The following is a 19,916-nucleotide window of genomic DNA, read 5'->3' as shown; positions in this document are numbered from 1 at the left end:
ACATGCCTTCCTTGAGTCTAAACTGCATTCCTGGTTGCTAAACTTCTCCCATGTAGCAGCTTTATAATGGAGCAGTTCGAATGGGATGACAAATTTGCACCCACTTTCAGATGAAGTGATTTTAAATGAAAAAGTCGCAGAGATCTTCAGTGAAATAAGCCATCCAAGTGCCTTCAGCGTTTTTCATTGCAATAGATGCTCCCTTCAGCTCTTGCTTTGATATCAGCCTGTGAAGTGTCTGGCTTAATCTCCTGTACATTCTTATGTAAATTCCTTTTTTTTTAAAAAAAAAAAAAAGTCCTTAAACTGGTTGCGTGTACATAGCCTTAAGGGTTGTTGTGCAGCTTTAGCTTCCTTGTAGAAGGATTTTAAATTTGGGGTGTAACAAGTCTGTGGTTTGTAAAGTACTCATTTCTGTAAGAAATTTAGGTTATAAAGTCTATCATGATGGGGAGCTGCATGCCAAGACTTGAAGCCTCCATTTGCTGGAAAAGTAGATCTCTTCATTAAAATGAAGGTGGAGTAGACCATGTGCATGTCTGTGGTGTGTGGTCCATGTGGTGTCCACCCTTTCTCCCTTTTCTCTGTTCTCTGACAAGACTTTTCCAATTAATGAGTGGTTTAACTCTCTTGTCTTTCATTCAGGCCACATTTTTTTTTTCCTTGGGAAATAACACAAGAATTACAATGTGAAATTTTCCTTTTGTGACTTTAGTCTCATTAATTTTTATGACAGAAAAACTGTAGACCTGGAAGAGAATCCTAGTGAATAGTATTTCTCTGTCCTCAAAGCTCTTTCATTTTAATTAGCAAATAAACTGGGAGAGAGGAGTAGGCAGGTATTTCTGCCCAGGCTTAGGCTGTTGTTTTGTCTAATGCGTTCAGGAGCAGAGAGAACTCAGATTGGTGGATCACAATGGTGTGTCTTCAAGTTCTCTTGGTCTGAACTTTTTGGGGGTGAGGGAGGTAGGGTGATTCATACATGAGCAAGACAAACCCAAGAGCTGACAGTTTGCGTTATGTCAATGTATGTAAGAAAATATTTAGATAGAATTTCCATTAGAAGTTCAAAAGCAGGGTGTCTCACACTGACCTTGGCTTTTAGAAGCTCTGGTGGGAAACTTGAATGAAATTTAACTCTGCTCAGTGTGTTTTTGTTGGCCGACTCCATGTTTTATTATCTCATGCAATGAGATCTATATTGGTTTGTCGATTTTTCTACCGAGGACAAAAAGTTCATGTATGTAACAGTGCACATATTGAATTAAAGTACAATTAAAGGCATGATGTAATGATCCTCTCTCCTTTTCCTTTCATCAATATTTGCCTGCAGGGTCAATACATTACAATATTGACTTCAAAGTATTCTATATTTTTTTACCTTCTGAGTGTGTTGGCTTCAAGTGTGTGTAATATTAAACCTATTGGTTGAATTGTTGGTGTAAGACTTAAGTTCTAAGTAGTTTCAGGCTTGGATGCCTAATCCATGTGGAGCAGCTTTCAAGACGTGATAACATCACAACACAGCTGTAGGCAGCTTTCTGAGGTGAACCATTTAATCTACACTCTCTAATCCCAGCTTCTTAACGAGTGGTGGAATCTGTCCCTTGGTGTGCGGTGTGATTATTGCCCTCTTCCCCTGCTGCCATCGTATTTACTCTCTGCAGGCCCTTCCAGTGACTGGAGGTTATGTGGACAAATCTAAACCACAGCACTCCTGGCTTTCATGTACTTTTCTGCTGCCTTTACATCTGCACTTGGTTGAGTGTACAAAAGCAGCTCGAAAAGCAAGATAATACTTTATGTACTCAAAGCGCTGTGCAAACACGGCTTAATAAAGTTAAGTTAAAATTGTTACGAATTCAAACAGTTGCACAGGGCAGACCTGAACTCCCAGTTGGGAGCACAGTGGGCTGAGCAGCTTTCCTCAAACGAGCTTGAACTTTCTCATGCTGCTTCTTCTCCTGCATACATTTCCATTTCCATTCTGCTGAAATCTAGCACCACTACCCATCATTAGGGCACGCGGGCAGCTGTACTGCATGATGAGCAGCTGTGAACCATTTATCCTTCAAAAACGTGACACTCTAGAGAAAGGCTTTGATAATATTCTTTGCAAGGTGTATAAGCAAACAGAATTGTCACCAGCGTGGTATCTTATTACGCTTTCTTTTTTAAAACATCAAGGAAAGAAAAAATATTTATAGATACCAAGAACTTAGTGAATTCCTCTAAAGAACCAAATGTTATAATTAGGAACCCACTGCACTTAGAACTATTCTACAAATAAGCACCTCAAATCTAGTCTACTCCTTCCAGAGAAAACAAAGGTCAATAGGCTGCTTTGAGGATTAACAAACCAGAATTTCTTGGGCCAAGGTACTGATTATTTCCAAAGCTGAGGATAATCACTACTTCCAAATCCAAATTATTGCCAAAACCTCATAATAAACCTCAGTAGTACTCTTCTCTAGCCTAACTTTTGAATTAAGATACTTCTAGACTAGACTCTTAAATAAAGGACAAAAAGCCTAACCTGAAGGGAAGGCAGGATAACAGTAGGAATATTCTGCTTGTGGAAAGCTGTGCTTCTGCGTAGCCTGACCCAGGGTCATTGAAGACTTCCCAGGTCATCAGAAGTAATTTAGGTTCAACCAGGGTGAAGTGGAAACAAGGGCAGCTCCGAGAACCCAGAAACGTGTGTGACCTGCTGCTCCATACCTGGGCAATAGTGTCCTGCATGATTACAAGGTGGGGTCCCACATTTCTTGCTTACTGTTGTCTGACAGCAACGGGATATGGACTGGGCTCAGTATTACAAGCTTCTAGTTGGAAAGACTTATCCACATGTTTTTTAAGGGTTTTCACGTATCCACTGTTGTGCTTGAAGATTGTATGGAACAGGGTGCCCAAGGAAGTGGCTCAGTCACCACTCCTGGAGGTATTTAAAAGACATGTAGAACTTAGGAATATGATATAATGGTGAATTTGGGAGTGGTAGGTTAATGGTTGAACTCGATCTTAAATGTATTTTCCAAGGTAAGTGGTTCTGTTTTCACTCCAGTGTTGTAGTTGTGAATCTGGTAGTGTCCTGAGAGACCATAGTTTTCATCTCGGATGGACGAGATGAAAAGACGTATCATTTCTGTGAGGTCTAGACGTAAGGCTAAAAGGTTATGGTAGCACTGGGAGAGGGAGGAGAGCGTTCACAGTTAAATATGTCAGCAGTTCATTTCTGCCTGCAGCCTACTGACTTCCTTGTGCAATTTCAGGGAACTTCGAAGTGGGTGTTCACATCGCAGATGTCAGCTACTTCGTGCTGGAAGAAACAGCACTGGATAAAGTTGCGAGCGAAAGAGCAACTAGTGTCTATCTAGTGCAAAAGGTAAGGACGACTTTTCCTTTTTTCATCCAATAACTCTGTCTTCCGTTTACCATAAATTCATTTTCAAGTTTCATTTTTGGATGCCTGCAATCAAAATCTGACTGTTACTGCAGCAAACGTACAAAACCAAGTGAATTGATACAAATGCAAGAGCTGACATAAGCGCTGAGGTAGCCAGCAGCTATGGATAAAGCACGGGGTGAAGCAGTGATTCCTGATAGTGATTCCTGCGTAGTAGAGAGGAGGGAGCTGGCCTCTTCTCCCAAGTGACAGGGGACAGGACAAGAGGTAATGGCCTCAAGCTCCGCCAGGGGAGGTTGAGGCTGGACATTAGGAAAAAAATTTTCACAGAAAGGGTCATTGGTCCCTGGCAGAGGCTGCCCAGGGAGGGGGTTGAGTCACCTTCCCTGGAGGAGTTTAAGGGACGGGTGGACGAGGTGCTGAGGGACATGGGTTAGTGATTGATGGGAACGGTTGGACTCAATGATCCGGCAGGTCTCTTCCAACCTGGTTGTTCTGTGATTCTATGATTCTTTTACCTGGGTATCCCAAATACTGAAGAAATTATGTCTTTTCATCATGAAGTGAAAAGGTGTTTGAAATTGTACAGCTTTTAGTGTAACAGAATCAAACATTCAGGTCCAGTTTAAAGTTGACTTCTAAACTTAAAAAATTAACAGGTTCGAGTTTATCATTATTGGAAATGAAACATGCAGGTTTTGTCTATGTGTGTCTCATTTTCAGTTAAATATGCAGAAATTTCCTAGCTCAACAGATACCAGCAGGACCGTGTGTGCATGAAAGCCAGGAAGCTTGGATGTTAGCATCCTGTGTTGGCCTGAAGCATCAGCTGCATGAAGAGTATTGTTGAGATAGTCTCATGGGAGCAGATTAATCTGCCTCTCTCCACACTCCTGTTTAGTCAGGCTGAAGTCCCTGTCTTTGCACCCTTTCCGGGATGGCAGTGCATCTTTTATATAATAAAAAAACCCCATATCCTACTTGCTACTTAGGATTACGAGTGATTCTTCTCCTCCCTTCCTGGACGTTGCCAGGGTTCATATCTTGGGAGGGTCTTGCAATGATGCTTGTTCCAGTAGCTTACCGTGTTCTCTCTACACTTTCCAGATGATAAAATTGTTTACTTTACACTATTGAAATCAAATCAGTGGTTTGATGTCAAGCCATTAATCTTTTTTGGCTGTTCTGTAACTTTCCTTGGGTAGAAAGGAAAGGGGGTCTTGATGTGTCTGGTGGATTTAATGTTTGTTTGGGTCTGTGTTGCGTGGGATAACCATGATAGCAATGCAGAAATGCCCCAGCTGGGTCACTGGTAGCGAGGCCAACGCAGGTACTGCGATGTGGGACCAAGTTACCCCAGTGATGTGTTGTTCTCTAGGAGTGGGGAGCAATGTGTATCTCACGGAAACAGCAATTCTGGCAGCGGACTCTCTCTAGGGATAAGCTCTTGGCTTCTGTGGTGTTCTGCTTTCCCCTCTAATGGATGATTTAGTGGCCACAGCTCACTGTGGCCAGCTTGGGGGCAATGTCACTGCAGGGCAACAAAACTGCAGTCCAGGAAGATGATGTGGCAGTATTCCCAAGTCGAAATATTGTGTTCTGAAGGCACGTGATTTTTTTTTTAAGGAGAAGGAAGATGTTTTATATAGAAAGGAGACATTTTCCTGAAAATCTAGTTGAATGCAAAAGCTAATTCAATGTTCTTTCAGAGCTCTTTCTGCCCTTCCCCCCAGTCAGTTGTGTGCAATGCTAACAAATTATCTATTGCTTGTAATCTTCAATTGCTCTTCAACTACCTTTCCCCAGCAGTCAGGACTAGTGTTTTACCCACATTTTTCTCCTGCAGAAAATATACTTTAAGAGTGCGAACTAGGTTAGATGATGAAATGGTCAATGTTTTAATTGCAGGAGATGAAAAGGAGAGAAGGGATGGGCAAAGGAAAGCAGCCAGGCTGTCTGAAACAAAATGGTAGCATTACTTTTGTAGAAAATATGCTTTCCTTTGATGGAACTGTTTCCTAAGACAGCTGTGATCCTGCTAGAGGTTAGCACCATGCTAATCCTCCCAAAGAAGTTAAATAAAGCCACATATTTAATTTTCCTGAACCATGTATCCAGAAGGGGAGTTGTTGTGTAATTGCTAGCAGTCTTTTAAATAAAGTCAAAGGTTTTTGAAATCAAAGTGTATCAGGTTTTAAGAAGCAAGAAAACCTAAACAGTTTCCTATTTTTTGGCACATCTTATAGTGTTATTTTAGGTGTGAAACAGCTCGAGTGAGAGGTCAGCGTTAAATCCCTGTAATATTTTATTGGTCCTGTTTTATACTGGAGATCAAAGATAGGAACTGTAAGCCTATCTTCACATTGAGTCCAAGGACTTCGAGACATTCACTTTTGACACCAGCAGGTTGTCAGGGTGTTGATGTTTTGATAATCTCAGGCTTAGTAACAAAGAGTTGCTCGAAATCTGAATTCATGGAAGTGTTGATACAAGGCTCGAGCAGAAATCTTGGCTCATAAACAAATTGCCTATTTCCTTTGAGTGTCTTTTAGTGTGTAAGCAAGAGGCTTGCTGAGCCCACCCCATTGTTGGACCTCGATGTCCTCCTCCCAGCTCTGGGGAGAGCAGCTGATGGAAACTCTCGGTTAATACAATCCCTCCCCATCAGAGCGACTGTGAGAAGGGGTCACCCTGGGAGTCAGCTGTAGTTGTAACCAACTGAACCAAGCTTGAGCAGACAGCTAAAGCAGGGCACCAGCAGAATGGGTTTGTTTGAAGGGAGCAAACTGTGTGACTTTGTGAAAGTAAGTTTTTTTTCTTTGTTTGTTCCCTTTTCACTTTGGTTGACTGATCAGTCTTCCTCATCCTGAAAAGCTGCTACAGTGAGTCCATAGATGAGAGCTGCCCTGACTAACCCGCTCTGAACCTGGTGGCTGAGTCAGTCCTGGCTGCAGCAGATGTTCCTGATTTTAAAGGGAAAGGGGAGTTGTATCTTCCCAATATGAGTCTGCTGTCTCCCAGTGCCTGGCTCCCTAAGAATGAGTCCAAGGCTGGAAACTTGCAGTTGGCTTTTGGTAGCACTTTATTAGTCAAAGAGGCAAAAGAAAAGAATGCGCTCTCACTAGCAGGGAGATAGAAGTTAGATCTTCCTGTGTCCAAAGCGAACCCACCATGCAGAAGAGCCAGGTGCTAAGCAGTGTGGCCACCAAAGTTTAAGGTCCGTGTGCCTTATAAGCCCAGGACAACAACACGTAGGAAATCCCCCAGCCTCAGCAGTGTCTTCTCTTTGCTTTTCCTTTGCTGCCACCTCTTCAGCGTGCCAGGCTGGGTGGCTGCTGGAACACTAAGTCTCAAGCTGCCTACCGAAGCACTGGAAATTTCACATGCAGGACTTGGAAAATAGGGAGAGAGCAATTCTCTGACTGTGATTTGATTTGAAATGCAGGCCCACGTCTGCAAGCATTGTGGATATCAGCCTTTCACTCAAAGAAGTGCCCTTTGTAGGATCTCTTAGGCCCTGCTGGGCTTGTGGGAAGAGATGATGTCTTTTATTAGTCTGACTGATAGAGGGGGATGAAAACCAGACAAGCTCTCACCACCCAAGCCTTTCTTCAGCTCTGGTTTCTATGATACATTTATTAGAAAAGATTTCCAGGGGGCTGCAGGTCCTTTTTTCATTGTGAAATTTTTTCCCCTAGCCCTGTTGGATCTCTCCAACTGAATTTCTAGATTCAGCTACATTTATACACCCCCCGTTCCAGCTTTATGATCCCCGTATAAGCCCAGGCAACTTTCTTTCCGCCTGTAGGAAAGCTGAATGATGTGATCCCCAGCATAGGCACATCCTTAGCAATTTACTGGGGAAACCACTACACACTGGAGGCGATATCCCTCGGCAGTGTTTCAGCTAGCTGGATTTCTTCGTGCCGTGGCACTCTGCAGGGCAGCTGGCAGACGCCGTTGTCTCTTGGCAGACAGTCACGGGAAGGGCAAACCATTCAAAAGATGCTGGACAACCTCTGGATTATTTGAGGTGATGCTATGCAGCCCTGATATTTTTGCAAATATGGGCATTAAAGACGTGCTTAGGGAAATCTCCTCTCATCCTGCGTCTCCTGCAGAAAGAGATGGAGGTAATCCTATTGCAAAAGTTCCTTCTGGGCAGCCTCTGGGATAGCTTCTGAAACATCTTGCTCTCCAAGTGTGACACAATTGTGACATCTTTGTATATTAAATGCTGGGCTTGCAACTACTAAGAATCCTTTCAGCCTGTGACCGTATCATGTTAAGGAAAAAGGAAATGTGTATTTATAGCTTAAACTTCTGTGCTTTGTAACAGTTAGTTTATTCTCCCTGTAGAGTGAGAAGAGGAATTGTGACGTTAAAGCAGGGGGAGGAAGTTAGCCAGGACTGTCTTGATGCTGAAAACGTGTTTCTTCTTTTAATTTAGTAGGGAATATAAAATTGAAATACCTTCAATGCAGGGTCACATTGTCTTATGTTACGTATATATTTGCGGAGCCCAGGAGAAGGTTGATTGAACTCTCACTGTCCTGTGAGGCTTCCTTCATGGGTTGGCTTATATTACTTTAGGAAAAGTTTCTCTTCTGTAAAACAAGGGTAACACGGGTTGATGCTTTCCTATTTAACAGTAGGTTTGTTACAGCTAATTGCCTGGTGAGTGTTTAGTGCTGTAATTACGATCTGAGTTAAAGCTTTGCTTGTGTTTCACATCGTTGAAAGCTCTTCCATCGAATTATAGCCTCTTGAATCAGATATTAATCCTGCTCAAGTACACTTAAAACAAGCATCCTGTTGTTTTGCTTGGGCTATTCTTCATGGATGGGCTTTCATGTTTCATATCGGTATTTTCTAGCAGACTCTTATTGCTTCAGGAGATCTGAGGGTAAAGAGGATGTGCTAGGACACAAAAATATTCAATAAGAACATACTATTATCTGACAATCCATCACAGAGCCAGGGGAGAGAGGAAAGCGAATAACAGCAGCTTTTAATTTGGGTGGAAAAGGGCATGGGAGCTTTTATTAAATTACTAGCACTTTGTTCACTGTGACCTGAACTTCAGGGTCTCACGGTGGTCATGGGTGATCTTAGGCAGGCAGGGATTTCCGATAGTCTATAAAAGCTATTTTCTCTCCTTTCTGGTATGGGTTGGCACCACTTATACTAAATTTATAACCTTGTGGTGTGGGTCCTTCCAGGCTTCATGGCTGAGCTCACGTACTGTATCTGTGAGTTATGAATGTACCGGTATTGTTAATGTACTGTTCACAGCTGGAATAACAGAGTTGACGGCCTTTGTGTTGCGGGAAACAGCTTATCATAATCTGTGCCCTTGTGACCTTCCAGCTGAACCACTGCTGCTGATTCACGTTGCAAGTGACTCCTTGACAGTCACAGACCATACAGTTAAACTTTTTGGCATTAATATGCACTGCAATTAGAATGGATTTATAGCCATCATCTGGTGCCAAACCACAAATGTGATTAAATATTTTAAGTCTTTCCTTCAAAGCAAAAGGTAAATATGAAGTGCATGCGCTTGAGGAGAAAATGGACACCTGAGACTTTCTTACTGTTTTGAAGAACAGCTGTTCCCTTGGTATCCATGTAGAAAAAGTTCTTTCCAAAATCACTAAATCGGTGTCACAGAGTTTGGAAGAGCTGCAGTTTGCATGCCAGTCAGCTTCCTGCTGGTCCTGTATTTACAGAGTAACACACAGAGCAATCAAAACGGAAACTAAATTAAACAGCTATAACATTTTATGGCAGCCAAGTAGAGCATTTCTCTCTGTTTTTGTGGAATGCACCAACCCACATTGCCACTCAAAATAAACAAGAGGAATAATGTGGTTCTTTGAGGGCAATTACTGCCGCTTCACAAAGGTAAATAATTAGAAGGGAAATAAGAATGTGAAACTCTAATAATTAGGTTTGCTTCATTAAACAGCTGCTAAATATTATCTTTACTGCAGACTTCACCTGGGAAATAACTTAGGGATGGTAGGAACACTTGGAGCTGCTCAGGTTTGCTCTAGTATGAATATGCTCCAAAGCTTTTGCTTTGTTGCTGTAGCCAGGTGAGTAATTCATGGTTTGGTAGTTCAGTGTTCAGCGGCAGAAATATTGATGAGTTGTAAGGAAATAAGACACGGGTTAAAAAAATCCCTGCCAGAAATATCTGTTGGCTGACGTTTTGCTCAAAGAGTTGAGTATAGTAAAATAATAACTGTTCTCCCTGTGTTTGCTAACACCTTGTTCAGTAGTCAAAGCAGGTGCTTCTGTTTATCTCACCAACATCTATGCTTCCCTGTCTGTGCTACAAAGCATGGCGCAGTGTCTGTTAAAGCCTTGCACTACTTGCCTGGTTACACAGGCTTTGTCTTAAGCAGCAAAGCAGGAAAGGGTTTCCAAACCCAAGCTCTTCAGCTTGCCAGGGTCAGGTTTCTTCAACATTGTTTCCTGATGCGCGGAGTCTTCCTCATTCTTCCCAGTGTCAAAATGGCTGTTGGAAAGAAGTGGAAAACAGAGCAAACTTTGTGACCTTGAAAGCTGCAGTTTGAAGTGCTTGCATAACTGAGGTTGCAGGATGCTCCAGGATGTTTACTCCATATCTTGGAGCAGGGCATTGGGAATGATTCCCAGGTGGGGGACTGACAGCTCCCTCTGGTCTCATTGAGGGTTGGGGCTGAAGTGAGTGTTGGTGGCCTCAGCAGTGTCTGACTTCCTCTCATTTCAGAGGATTTGGGTTACTTACTCATTCTGTGCTGGCACGCCGTTCACCATCTGATGCAGCTCTGGCATGGGTGGTCAGTTCCAGAGCTGCACCATAGCCACTGCTGCCATCTGATCCCGAAGTTTTAACATGTTTTATCCTTTTGTGCGTTGTTGAGCCTCTCCTTTACCACCTGGTCAGGGAAGTTTGGCCATAGGTAGGTTGCTACTAAAAGCACGCGTCTTACCAATGCTCTCTTTTCTTCCAGGTGATCCCAATGCTTCCCAGGCTGCTCTGTGAAGAGTTATGCAGTCTCAATCCCATGCAAGATAGGTTGACGTTCTCTGTGATGTGGAAGGTGACTCCAGAAGGCAAGGTACCTCAAGTAGAGGGCAGTCATCCTGCTAATCAGTCCTTCCCTGGCGGTCAGCCCATATTCTTGCAAACAAGAGTGGTAAAAATGCCATACTTCAACATCTAGGTGGATAAAAAAGGACTTGGTGAGCTATATTGGAGGGTGTAGGGCTGGCCTTGTGTCTTGCCTTATTGATGACATACTGTGGAACTTCCAGCTGGAATGATCAAACAATATGGTGGGGAAAAGAATAAAGTATGTATGAATCTCAGGAACAGAGGATTTCCTGCTCTTTGCCAGGTCACCCATCCATTTAATATCTTACCTCCAGCAGCAATACAAAGCTAATGCTTTGGATGGGGCAAGATGTTTCCCCCCTGACTCCAACCCTGCATTGTGCTCATAGGCAGTTACGCAATGCACTGGATGAGAGCAGTATCCCTCTGTGGCCTCTCTGGTAAACAGATAATTTCATTCCTCTTCAGAGCTGCAAATTACATCGATCCAAATAAAGCGCAATAGCTCTTCTGCAAAGGCACAGCTCCATCCTCTGCATGTGTTATTCCCAGGGAGTTATGGAGACTGTCTATCAATGCAACAAACTGACTTCAGCTACCTACCAGCTCTCCCCACGTCTTCATTTCTTTCCCTGTTCCTCTCCAACACTCTTTGTAACCCTAACAATCTCCTCCTTGGTGATCTCAGAGTCCCCTCACTAATCGATGAGTTCTAAAGAATGTCATTATCAGAGGACTCTCCAATCTACGCAATGTACATTTTTGCACTTAGAATTATTGTTTTTTAGCCAGCGTTGTGCTCATGCACAACTCTCTCTGGACAGTATTTCTTGGGACAATTTGGTAATTTTTCAGGAAGATTAACTTTACTTCCTTATTATAGTCCATGCTGCTCTGAAGGACACTGACTCTTGTTTTGTGCTTTAGCAAATTATAGTTGCATTTCTATAACTGTATTTCTCCAGTGAGTCCCTACTTGCCATTGAGGTGGGTTTTATTTGTTTGCTGTGAAAAGTATTCCATTTCCTATAGTGACAGCATGATTACTCATGAGGCCTTCTAATAGTACCTATTTGGTGGACCTTTTATTGGCTCTGAGTGGTCTTTGAATAGCTAATAGTCAAGTCTTAATTAAAACGAGCTTTTAATTAAATCTTAGGGTTTGTCCCCTGCAATATATATGTCGTTTGCTTTGAAAATAGTGTTCAGACCAGTGCTGGCTGGCCAGTGAGAAAAGAGAGAAGCTGCAGCATCTGCCTTGCGGCTGTTCAGGGAGCTGATACCTGCAGGAGCAGTGGTCTGGGCCGTGACTGCACTGCCCCTTGGAAAGCAGACTGCCTGCAGCCATCTCAGCAAACTGGTTTCTCCTAGGGGGCCTTTCAGGTCTGCAGTTTTAATCAAAGTCACTTGATTTGAGTATCAGGTGAAGGCTGGAGAAGAATTTACACCTTCCAAGAGGAAAGGTAGCTGTAGGGCTTTTGCCCAGCAGGGCATTCTTGTAAAAGCTTATCTCTGAGTTGGGAAAGAATGTACCTCCTGTATTTCTAGGTGTTACTGTAGCCTAAGCTCAGTGTAAGCGGGATCACATGCTCTCCAGGCTCTGCTGGGTGAAAGGGAAGCCAGTCAAAGGCCTGAATGCAACCTGTGAACCTCAGCCAGTGGTGGAGAGCCACGCGAACATTGACGCTGTGAGGACCTGACATTCCTCAGTGAGCGATGCATGAGGCCAAAGAGCACTTTGTTGCACTGCTTTTGTCCAACAGTCTTGTAACCTTGAGTTTACAAAGCAGAGCCAGGTGAGAGCAGCTCTGAACTCCCACTGTCAGTGTTCCAAAGCAAATAAGTCTAGAGCTAATGATTCTCCCAAGGAAAAGTCACAGAGATACCTTACTTGAATGTGACTATTGATAAGTTGTTGGGGTTTTTAATTCTTGTTTCTTGTAGAAAAATAATGCCAGGCTTAGCCCTTTCTGGGAGGCAGTCGCTTTCTTGTTTCTGTTGCTTTTGGGCTTTGGAGTTTTTTATTTTCTTGTTTTCCCTGAGTGTAACAAATATTGTCTGAGCAGCACTCTACGTAGCTCCACGGACTCTAGCGGGATAGTGTGACATGATGTATCTGAGATGACTTTCCAAGGCCAGAGGCGTTAACTGTGTTGTTGCATCTGTGCTGTTCTTCAGAAGCGGAGCTGGGCGTTTAAAGGAGCAACGTAGCATGTTCTTGTTTGGATGCAGTCAACAGAAAGATATTTGAAAACAAACGATGCAACTGTCCTTTTTAAGTTATTGTCTGCTGATGTTTGAAGCACAGCCCTGCTGGTTCCTTCTACCAGCGAGGAGGAGAAATTGCTTCAGTCTGAAACAACCTCTACAAACAGTGGCTCAAAGCTGTTGTCATCAGCCAGAACATGATACAGACACATCCTTCTGTGGAAAAAGTCCTTAACCTCATACACAGCTGCCACAGCCTCAGAGAGACCTGTACCACCAGGGACTGTGCTAATGGGAGGGTTTCAGCTGAGCCACCCTGACTGCCATCAAACATGATGTGCTAGAGACTACAGTTTTTTCTCAAATCAACCAGAGCTGGAGGAAGCCTTAACATAACCCTAGAAATATCTTAGATACTAGTATCCACCTGGGTACAGGGTGCACCAGATTTGCTGTGGTGGAGGAGACCTTGTAGACCTGTTTTGTGGGCTACTTGCAATTTCCCAGTCCAATCTCATAACCCACATGTGCTGCTTCTCTGCACTGCTTTGCCCATCCCTGCCTCTGGTGTATGGTATATTGTGCCTCTGGGTATATGGGCCAGCCAGCCTTGAGTGGCTTTCCCTGCAGAAGAGGAACTTACCCACTCCTCTGGTGGGGTTTCCACACCAGGGGTGCAAGGCTGTGGTTACCCTAAGTCTGCTTGGATGGCTGCTGAAGGCAGAGGGGGAAGGCATTTCCAGGAAATACTTGGAGATAGGGTAGAGGTAAGTTAGCCTGCAGCAGCCAGACTGAGCCTGACAGCTCTGCTCACTACCCACAGGGACTACTGGAGTGCATGGAGCAATGTGGATGCAAAACTCCATTTCTTGCCTATGTGAAATTTGTTTAATGCATCCAGACGACTTTGGCGTGATGGTGTTTATTTGGTACCTTAATAAGAGATCTCTCAGGGTTATCATTGTCCAGCTTACACCTGTTAGAGCCATTGCAGGAATGGAAATCGGGTGCTCTGCATCTCACTGCTTGGTTGCTTTTGAGAGACCCAGAAGAGAAAAAAAGAACTGAGGAAACAGAAGGAAAAAAAGAATTTTAATATTTGCTAATAATGTGCTGCTTGTCCTGATGTTTTGCTCTGAATGTAGCCTGCCTGAGATTTGACATTCTAGTTATATTCTGGGGGCCCAATATGCTGCATTTCTCATCTTACAAGGAAGTGAGCGGAGCTTTGAAATATTTGGCCTCTTCTAAGCAAGCAGAAAAATGAGATTTTGTTGAAAGCTTCAAGTTCAGACAGCAAAGTGGAAATCTGGTCATTGCCTCTTGAAAGGGACAGAGAGGGCTCTTGGAAGCCAGTGGCAGAGAGCGCTGTGTAGCCTCAGAGCTGGCTTTCAGTGCTAACCCGAGGACTGAGGGAAGTGCTTCTCTTTGGAATCACCCTTCTGATTTTGCCCAGTACTTAACCTTTTTCAACACCCACGTACGTGATGGAATTGACTCACCTACTTTATAAAGCAAATGAGACTGTTTTCGAAACACGAAATATTTAGCGTGGGATAATGACAGTGAAGGGCAGAATTGATAATGACCTTTGTTGCAGAAATTAATAGCTGGAGATGGGGGAACTAACGGGGAAATAAAAGTAATGTCTGAAAATGTTTAAACAGCAAGTTGAAAGAGCTGCCTGTTACAATTGGAGGGTCTGTGGAGGTGCTCAACTCAAATGGGAGCTTCTCAGCCTTGCTCCCAGATCATCTCAACAAGGAGCACTATCTTCTTAGTGCCCAGGTACCATCCATGTCCTACTGAAATCTGAAGTATCTCTATTGGCAACCGGCAAATAGTCTTCAGCTAGCTGGAAGTGGATCCTTTAAAGAGCAGTGCAGCCTTTTCCATGCCAGAGATCGTGCTTGCTTAATATCAGGAGGGTTTTTTGGGTCTAGCGGATTTCATCAGCTGTTGCTGATCTGCCAGATATGGACCCCCAGTCACCACAAGAAGCTGGACCATATTTAAAGGGATGCAGCAGAGCACAAAGCAGGTGCTGCCAGCACTGTCACAGCATCACTGTCGAGCTTTGTGATTCTCTCTTCCTTTCTTTCTCCTTGGCATAAAGAAAGGGCCACACAGAATGACATCAAGCCAAGGGTTGGAACACTTCATGTTGCAAGACATCACTTGTTGCATCTCCGCTATTGGGATGCTTTCAAATTAGAAATGAGCTTAAATGCCCTGTGACTTTCAGAGCTCTGAGCTGCTGAGTTATACTGCACGTATGTTCTGTGGGGGAAAGGGGAAGGAAAGAGCAAAGATATCTTGGGGATAAATCCTTTCTTGTTAAGAGGGTTTTCCTTTCTGAGGCAGTGTCCTTGCTGAGTCTGTCTTAGAGCTGGCCATTCTCCCTGGACACCATCACTTCTAGGATTTACCTTGTCTTGTTGTGCTGACAAAGGGATAAGGTGGGTCTTGTAACTAAGGCAGAATTACAATTCTCCATTCATTCTTGAGCGCTTGTGCTTTGAATAGTTTATCACAGACCACGTCCCTCTCCAGAGCCCTCATGCCAGTGCTCTTGACTTTCCTGAACAGCCTTCTGCTCTTCGTCCCTCTGCTTTCTCACTTGCTTGATGAGCTTTTGGATTCTGTTAATATCTTGCACAACAATAGATTTTTCTGCTTTAAATAATTCTGAAGTGCTGCTTCTACATTTGTATTCTGTTATGGAGTTTCAAATGGGAGGGGCTTCTGGTGTAATTAGTTTAAAATAAAATAATTTTATAGATTATTTTCATCAGATTCCAAAATAATTAAGAGCTCAGAAAGCTTCCTGGCTTGAATTTGGGTCTCGGACCATAGGCATGATCAGAGAAACAAGGAGTCAGCGTCTGGCCATCTTTCCTCCAGACCCATCCAAGTCCTGCTTTCGCAAGTGCTAGTCAGACATGAAGTCCCTGCAGTACTCCTAAAACCTGAGCGTTTTAGGACCAGCCCCTTGTTGCCTGCTGCCCACAGTTTAATCAAAGAGGTGAGTACAATCTGTTGTGTTCTAGAGAGGACATCTGGTTTTGCATGTGTCTATCTGCCTCTTGCTACACTGGCACCTAGTGACCTCTGAGTCAAGAGACTGATTTCAATTCCGAGATGGCTGTAGCTCTTATGAGTTATATGAAAGAGGGAAATCAGGTAGAGGAGAGAGGTCCAAGCAGCTCCTATGTGACAGAAAGACTTTGTTATACGCGTACATATTACTAGACAGTAGACAATCTATACAGGCAAATGGCCTTCTGATGGCCCCGTAATGAGAAGTTCTTCACTTGAAGGTCACAGTCAATGATGAGGTGTGATGTCATTCCTTCCAGTATTTCTACAACTTTCCAATTGTTTGTGCACCACAAGAAAAGGTCTTCAGATCTATATTATGCTTTCCACTTTTGCAGATCCTCGATGAATGGTTTGGACGGACAGTTATCTGCTCCTGCGTGAAGCTAAGTTATGACCATGCGCAGACGATGATTGAGAACCCTGGGAAGATGTTCTTGCCTGAAGAACTTCCCCCTGTCTCCCCTCAACACTCAGTAGCTGAGATCCAGCAAGCTGTGCTAAATCTGCATCAAATTGCCCGGCACCTCCGCAGGCAGCGCTTCATCGATGGTGCTCTGCGCTTGGACCAGGTGAGTAAGAGTCCGGCCCCAGTAAGGGGCTCCCAGTCTGTTGAAGAAATTTCACATTGTACTCCCAAAGGATTTCCTAACCGGTGTAAAAACTCAAAAGGGAAAAGTCAGTGCTGGAATAGACAGGCAGGTTTGTGTGCCAGTGTCTTCTTAAAAGCAGCGTGAGATTATGTACCAAAAGCGTTAAGCAGGATCAAAAGGAAAAAGGTCCTGTTTTTTAAGGAGTGATCCATTTTCCAACATTTTTCAGTCTCAAAAACCCTGGTGGACTGGATAAATAACTCATATGGTGAAACAAATCATGATGTTGTCATTCATTATCAAGCAGTTCAGATATCCCTAGTGCACGTTTCACTGTGGAAGCCTTATCCTCCACGTTTGTCTCTGTGCTTGCAATATGCATGTTTTCCACAGCTTTCTCTGGGAAGGGAAAATGCCTACGTGTTATCTAAGCAAATATTTATAAGTAATGGGTGTGTTTCAGAGAAAGAAATGCTAGTGAGGAGGTTTTCTGTCTGGTGTGATTTAAATAATCTTGTATCACTTATGGTATGTGTCATTTCTGTTTTACAAATAGATCTATGTATTTTAGGTAACCACAGCAAAAAAGTGCTTTTGTATTTGAGGTTTAGCTGCTCTGAGGTGGCTTCTGACACGTTTTGTGCACAGAGGGTTCCAGTAAATGACAGAACCCAGTGGCCTTCCTGAGCAAGAGGCAAAATAATCTCTTAATATAAGGAAGCTCTATTGTTTCATTTTGCAAAATGAGCATGAGTCAATGTAAGGATATTGATGAGAAAGAAGCTAGCGTACAGGACTATTGTACGTAAGAGCTATGTTGTAACCCTTCCATTTTGCTTGGCACTGTGGTGTTCTCTCCAGTTGCAGGAAAGTCTAATTTAGACAAATCATTGCAGAGCAAAAGAGCAACGAGTGTTTGTAACCTGCGACCTTCCACAACAGAGCACATGGCATAGTCTGTCAAAACTGTGAAGAGAAGGCAATGTTCCATTCCCCATGTGTAAAATGGACGAGATCAGACATCTGTATCTTGAATTTCAGTAGAGGATACTGGGGTTATGTGTTAGGATGAACTTTCTGGTGTAGAAACTGTGGTGTCTAAGACTATCGTGCCTAAATGTATTAAAGGGGGACTTAGGGGGCTGGTTAGGCATGCATAAGTGAGTTGGGAGCAAGGGCATTCCCTCAATGTCCTTTCTTGCTCAATGGAAATTCTTAGAATTATATTAAAATAATTTTTGGAAATCAGACTCCCACTTTAAAGTCCTGCAGCTTGCTTAAACCTCTTTAGGTTTATTGTACAATGGCTAATGAGCTGGGCTTTTTCCCCCAAGGCACGCGCTGAATGCTAGAGAAACCTAAAAAACCCCAACTTTTGTACTTGGTGAGCTAACTGGGAAGCCTGGGAGATGTCTGGGTTAGAACAGTCCACAGTGACGGGGAGCTATGGCCTGGAAAGGTCAGCAGCTGCTTTATACAAGTCATGCTTACAGTGTAGTGCTGAGCGCTTGCTGTTTGCGCCCGTGTTGAGTACCAGTTATCAAACTAAGCTCAGGGAAGTATGTTTTAAAACAATTGTGACATTTGCAATGGGAGGACTTGGCCAGTGAAGCATCCTGTTCCAGTGATACCCTGTAAAAGATTAGCGGTGTTCTGTTTTGCTCTGTGCTGTTACAGAGGAACTGTTAAAAGATGGAGTGTCTTTTGTGAGATTGGAGTTAAAAGACACTGCTAAGGGCACCAGAGAGGGGTGATTCCTGCTCAGCCTAGTTCCTAACCAGTGTGCTAAGCTGGATTATATCTCACAAGTGGCACTTTATGCTGCACAGAATCCCTCTGCCATGGCAAGACTGTCAGAGCAAAATTAATGGTCTGGGAGAATTAAGTGTATTTTAGTTCAACGGACACTTTCACCACTCTTTTCAAGTACTGCCTTGATAGTTGTATTTTCATAAATGACACCCTCCCCAGCACGTGGGAAAAGCAGTTACTGTAATGCCTGAGTACGAACAGTGTGTAAGGAGTGGAAATGACCAGTGGGATATGGCCAGACAAAGCAATCTGTAGCTTTGGATAGAAGGAGATGAGTCCCTTTGCCTTTGCTCCGTGACTTCCCTGAGTTCCCATGGATGCAGTTGTGCACCGGCTAAGCAAGCAAGCAGGGCTGGGTCCGAATGGGAAACACACCTTTCTAATCACTGGACCTCTCACTGATTTCCTGTTGAGTAATGTAAATCCTGAACAATGGAAGACAAACTCCAGCAGGAAACTAGAGGCAGTGAATTATCAGTTTCCAAATAAGTATGTTAGTGAAGGAAATGATCATCTCACAGTCTTAAGGGAGGGGATGGCTAGGCATGGATGACTCCTGTGCTTTTTTTTTTTTCCCAGGGGATGTGAACCCTCTTCCTATACGTTGAATTACGTTTGAAAGACTCTACCTCAGAGTCACTCCTGATTGAACAGTGATGCTGTTTTTATTTAATTATTTCCACCCTGCCATTTTTCAGTGTGGTGTGCTCTGGTAGTATTAAGAAAGTCACTGGGGAAGAATCTTCCATCTTGCTTCGCCACTGGCCATGGTGGGTTTGGGCTAGTAGTCTCCCTGCCTGCCTCAGTTTCCCCTTTGGAATGATATTTGTGATTGATAGGAATGGTTGGACTGGATGATCTGGTGGGTCTTTTCCAACCTGGTGATTCTATGATATTGATCTCCCCCATAGTATCCATGTAATTTAGGATTTATTCCCTAAAACTAAGAACATCTCTCAGCTGAAGCCATGTGTTTATAGTAGCAGAAATACTGGTTGGCCAGAGAACTCCTTACACCTGACACACGATGGCTCCAGTAAGATGCAGTGGTGTCAGGCTGTGCCGTGGTGAGGGGGAATGTTTCCTGGTTGAATGTCATTGCTGATTTTTTATGACCTAGTGTGAGAGAGGCAACTGCTAGAAGCAGGAATCTCTGGAGCTCAACAGATTGAAGAATATATGTCAGTGCCAGTATATGTGTGTCCCTTTGGGGCTGTGTAATTTTGAGTTACTGCCTCAGTTGGATCCTTGTCACAGCAACCTACGTACCTGGCACTCTTTTTCCTCCTGACTTCCTTTTGTGCCCCTGCAGAGCCCTGAGGGGAATCCTTGGACCTTGGGTCTGAGGACCTTCTTTGCAACCAGAGCCAGACATCGTTCACTCTGTGGACTCTTGCTGTCCCCATAGGCCCCTTCTGGGTTTTTTGCCCCAGAACATGGTTTCCCGCACTGCCTGCCAGCTTCCCAGCCCCAGAAGACAGCTGAGCACTGAGTTGTAGAGGTTCAAAGTCTTTGCACCTTCAGTGGCTAAGGAGCTTATGAAACTTTGTCCACACAGACAGAGATTAGTGTGTTTCTTTTCTTTCTCGTTTGGAGCTGCAGCTTTTAGATGTAAAGGCAAGAAGGGCCTTGTCCTGTGGTCCTGTGGCTTTGAGAAAAAGTGTTCAGGTATTTACGATATTGTCTTTCC

General features: G+C 43.7%; 1 protein-coding gene across 2 annotated transcripts in view; it reads left to right on the top strand.

Annotated features, from left to right (window-relative positions):
- DIS3L2 (DIS3 like 3'-5' exoribonuclease 2) overlaps positions 1-19,916 on the top strand; it is a 196,152-nt gene that overhangs the window by 113,069 nt on the left and 63,167 nt on the right. For both annotated transcript variants that reach the window (XM_069864890.1, XM_069864891.1), the window contains exons 12-14: positions 3,273-3,385; positions 10,411-10,518; positions 16,160-16,393. In XM_069864890.1, the coding sequence (XP_069720991.1) occupies positions 3,273-3,385; positions 10,411-10,518; positions 16,160-16,393 (455 nt within the window). The remainder of the gene's footprint in view (positions 1-3,272; positions 3,386-10,410; positions 10,519-16,159; positions 16,394-19,916) is intronic.

This window comes from Phaenicophaeus curvirostris, chromosome 10 (genome assembly GCF_032191515.1).
Source record: "Phaenicophaeus curvirostris isolate KB17595 chromosome 10, BPBGC_Pcur_1.0, whole genome shotgun sequence".
Lineage (NCBI taxonomy): Eukaryota > Metazoa > Chordata > Aves > Cuculiformes > Cuculidae > Phaenicophaeus > Phaenicophaeus curvirostris.
This window is presented reverse-complemented; position numbering and strand designations above follow the sequence as displayed.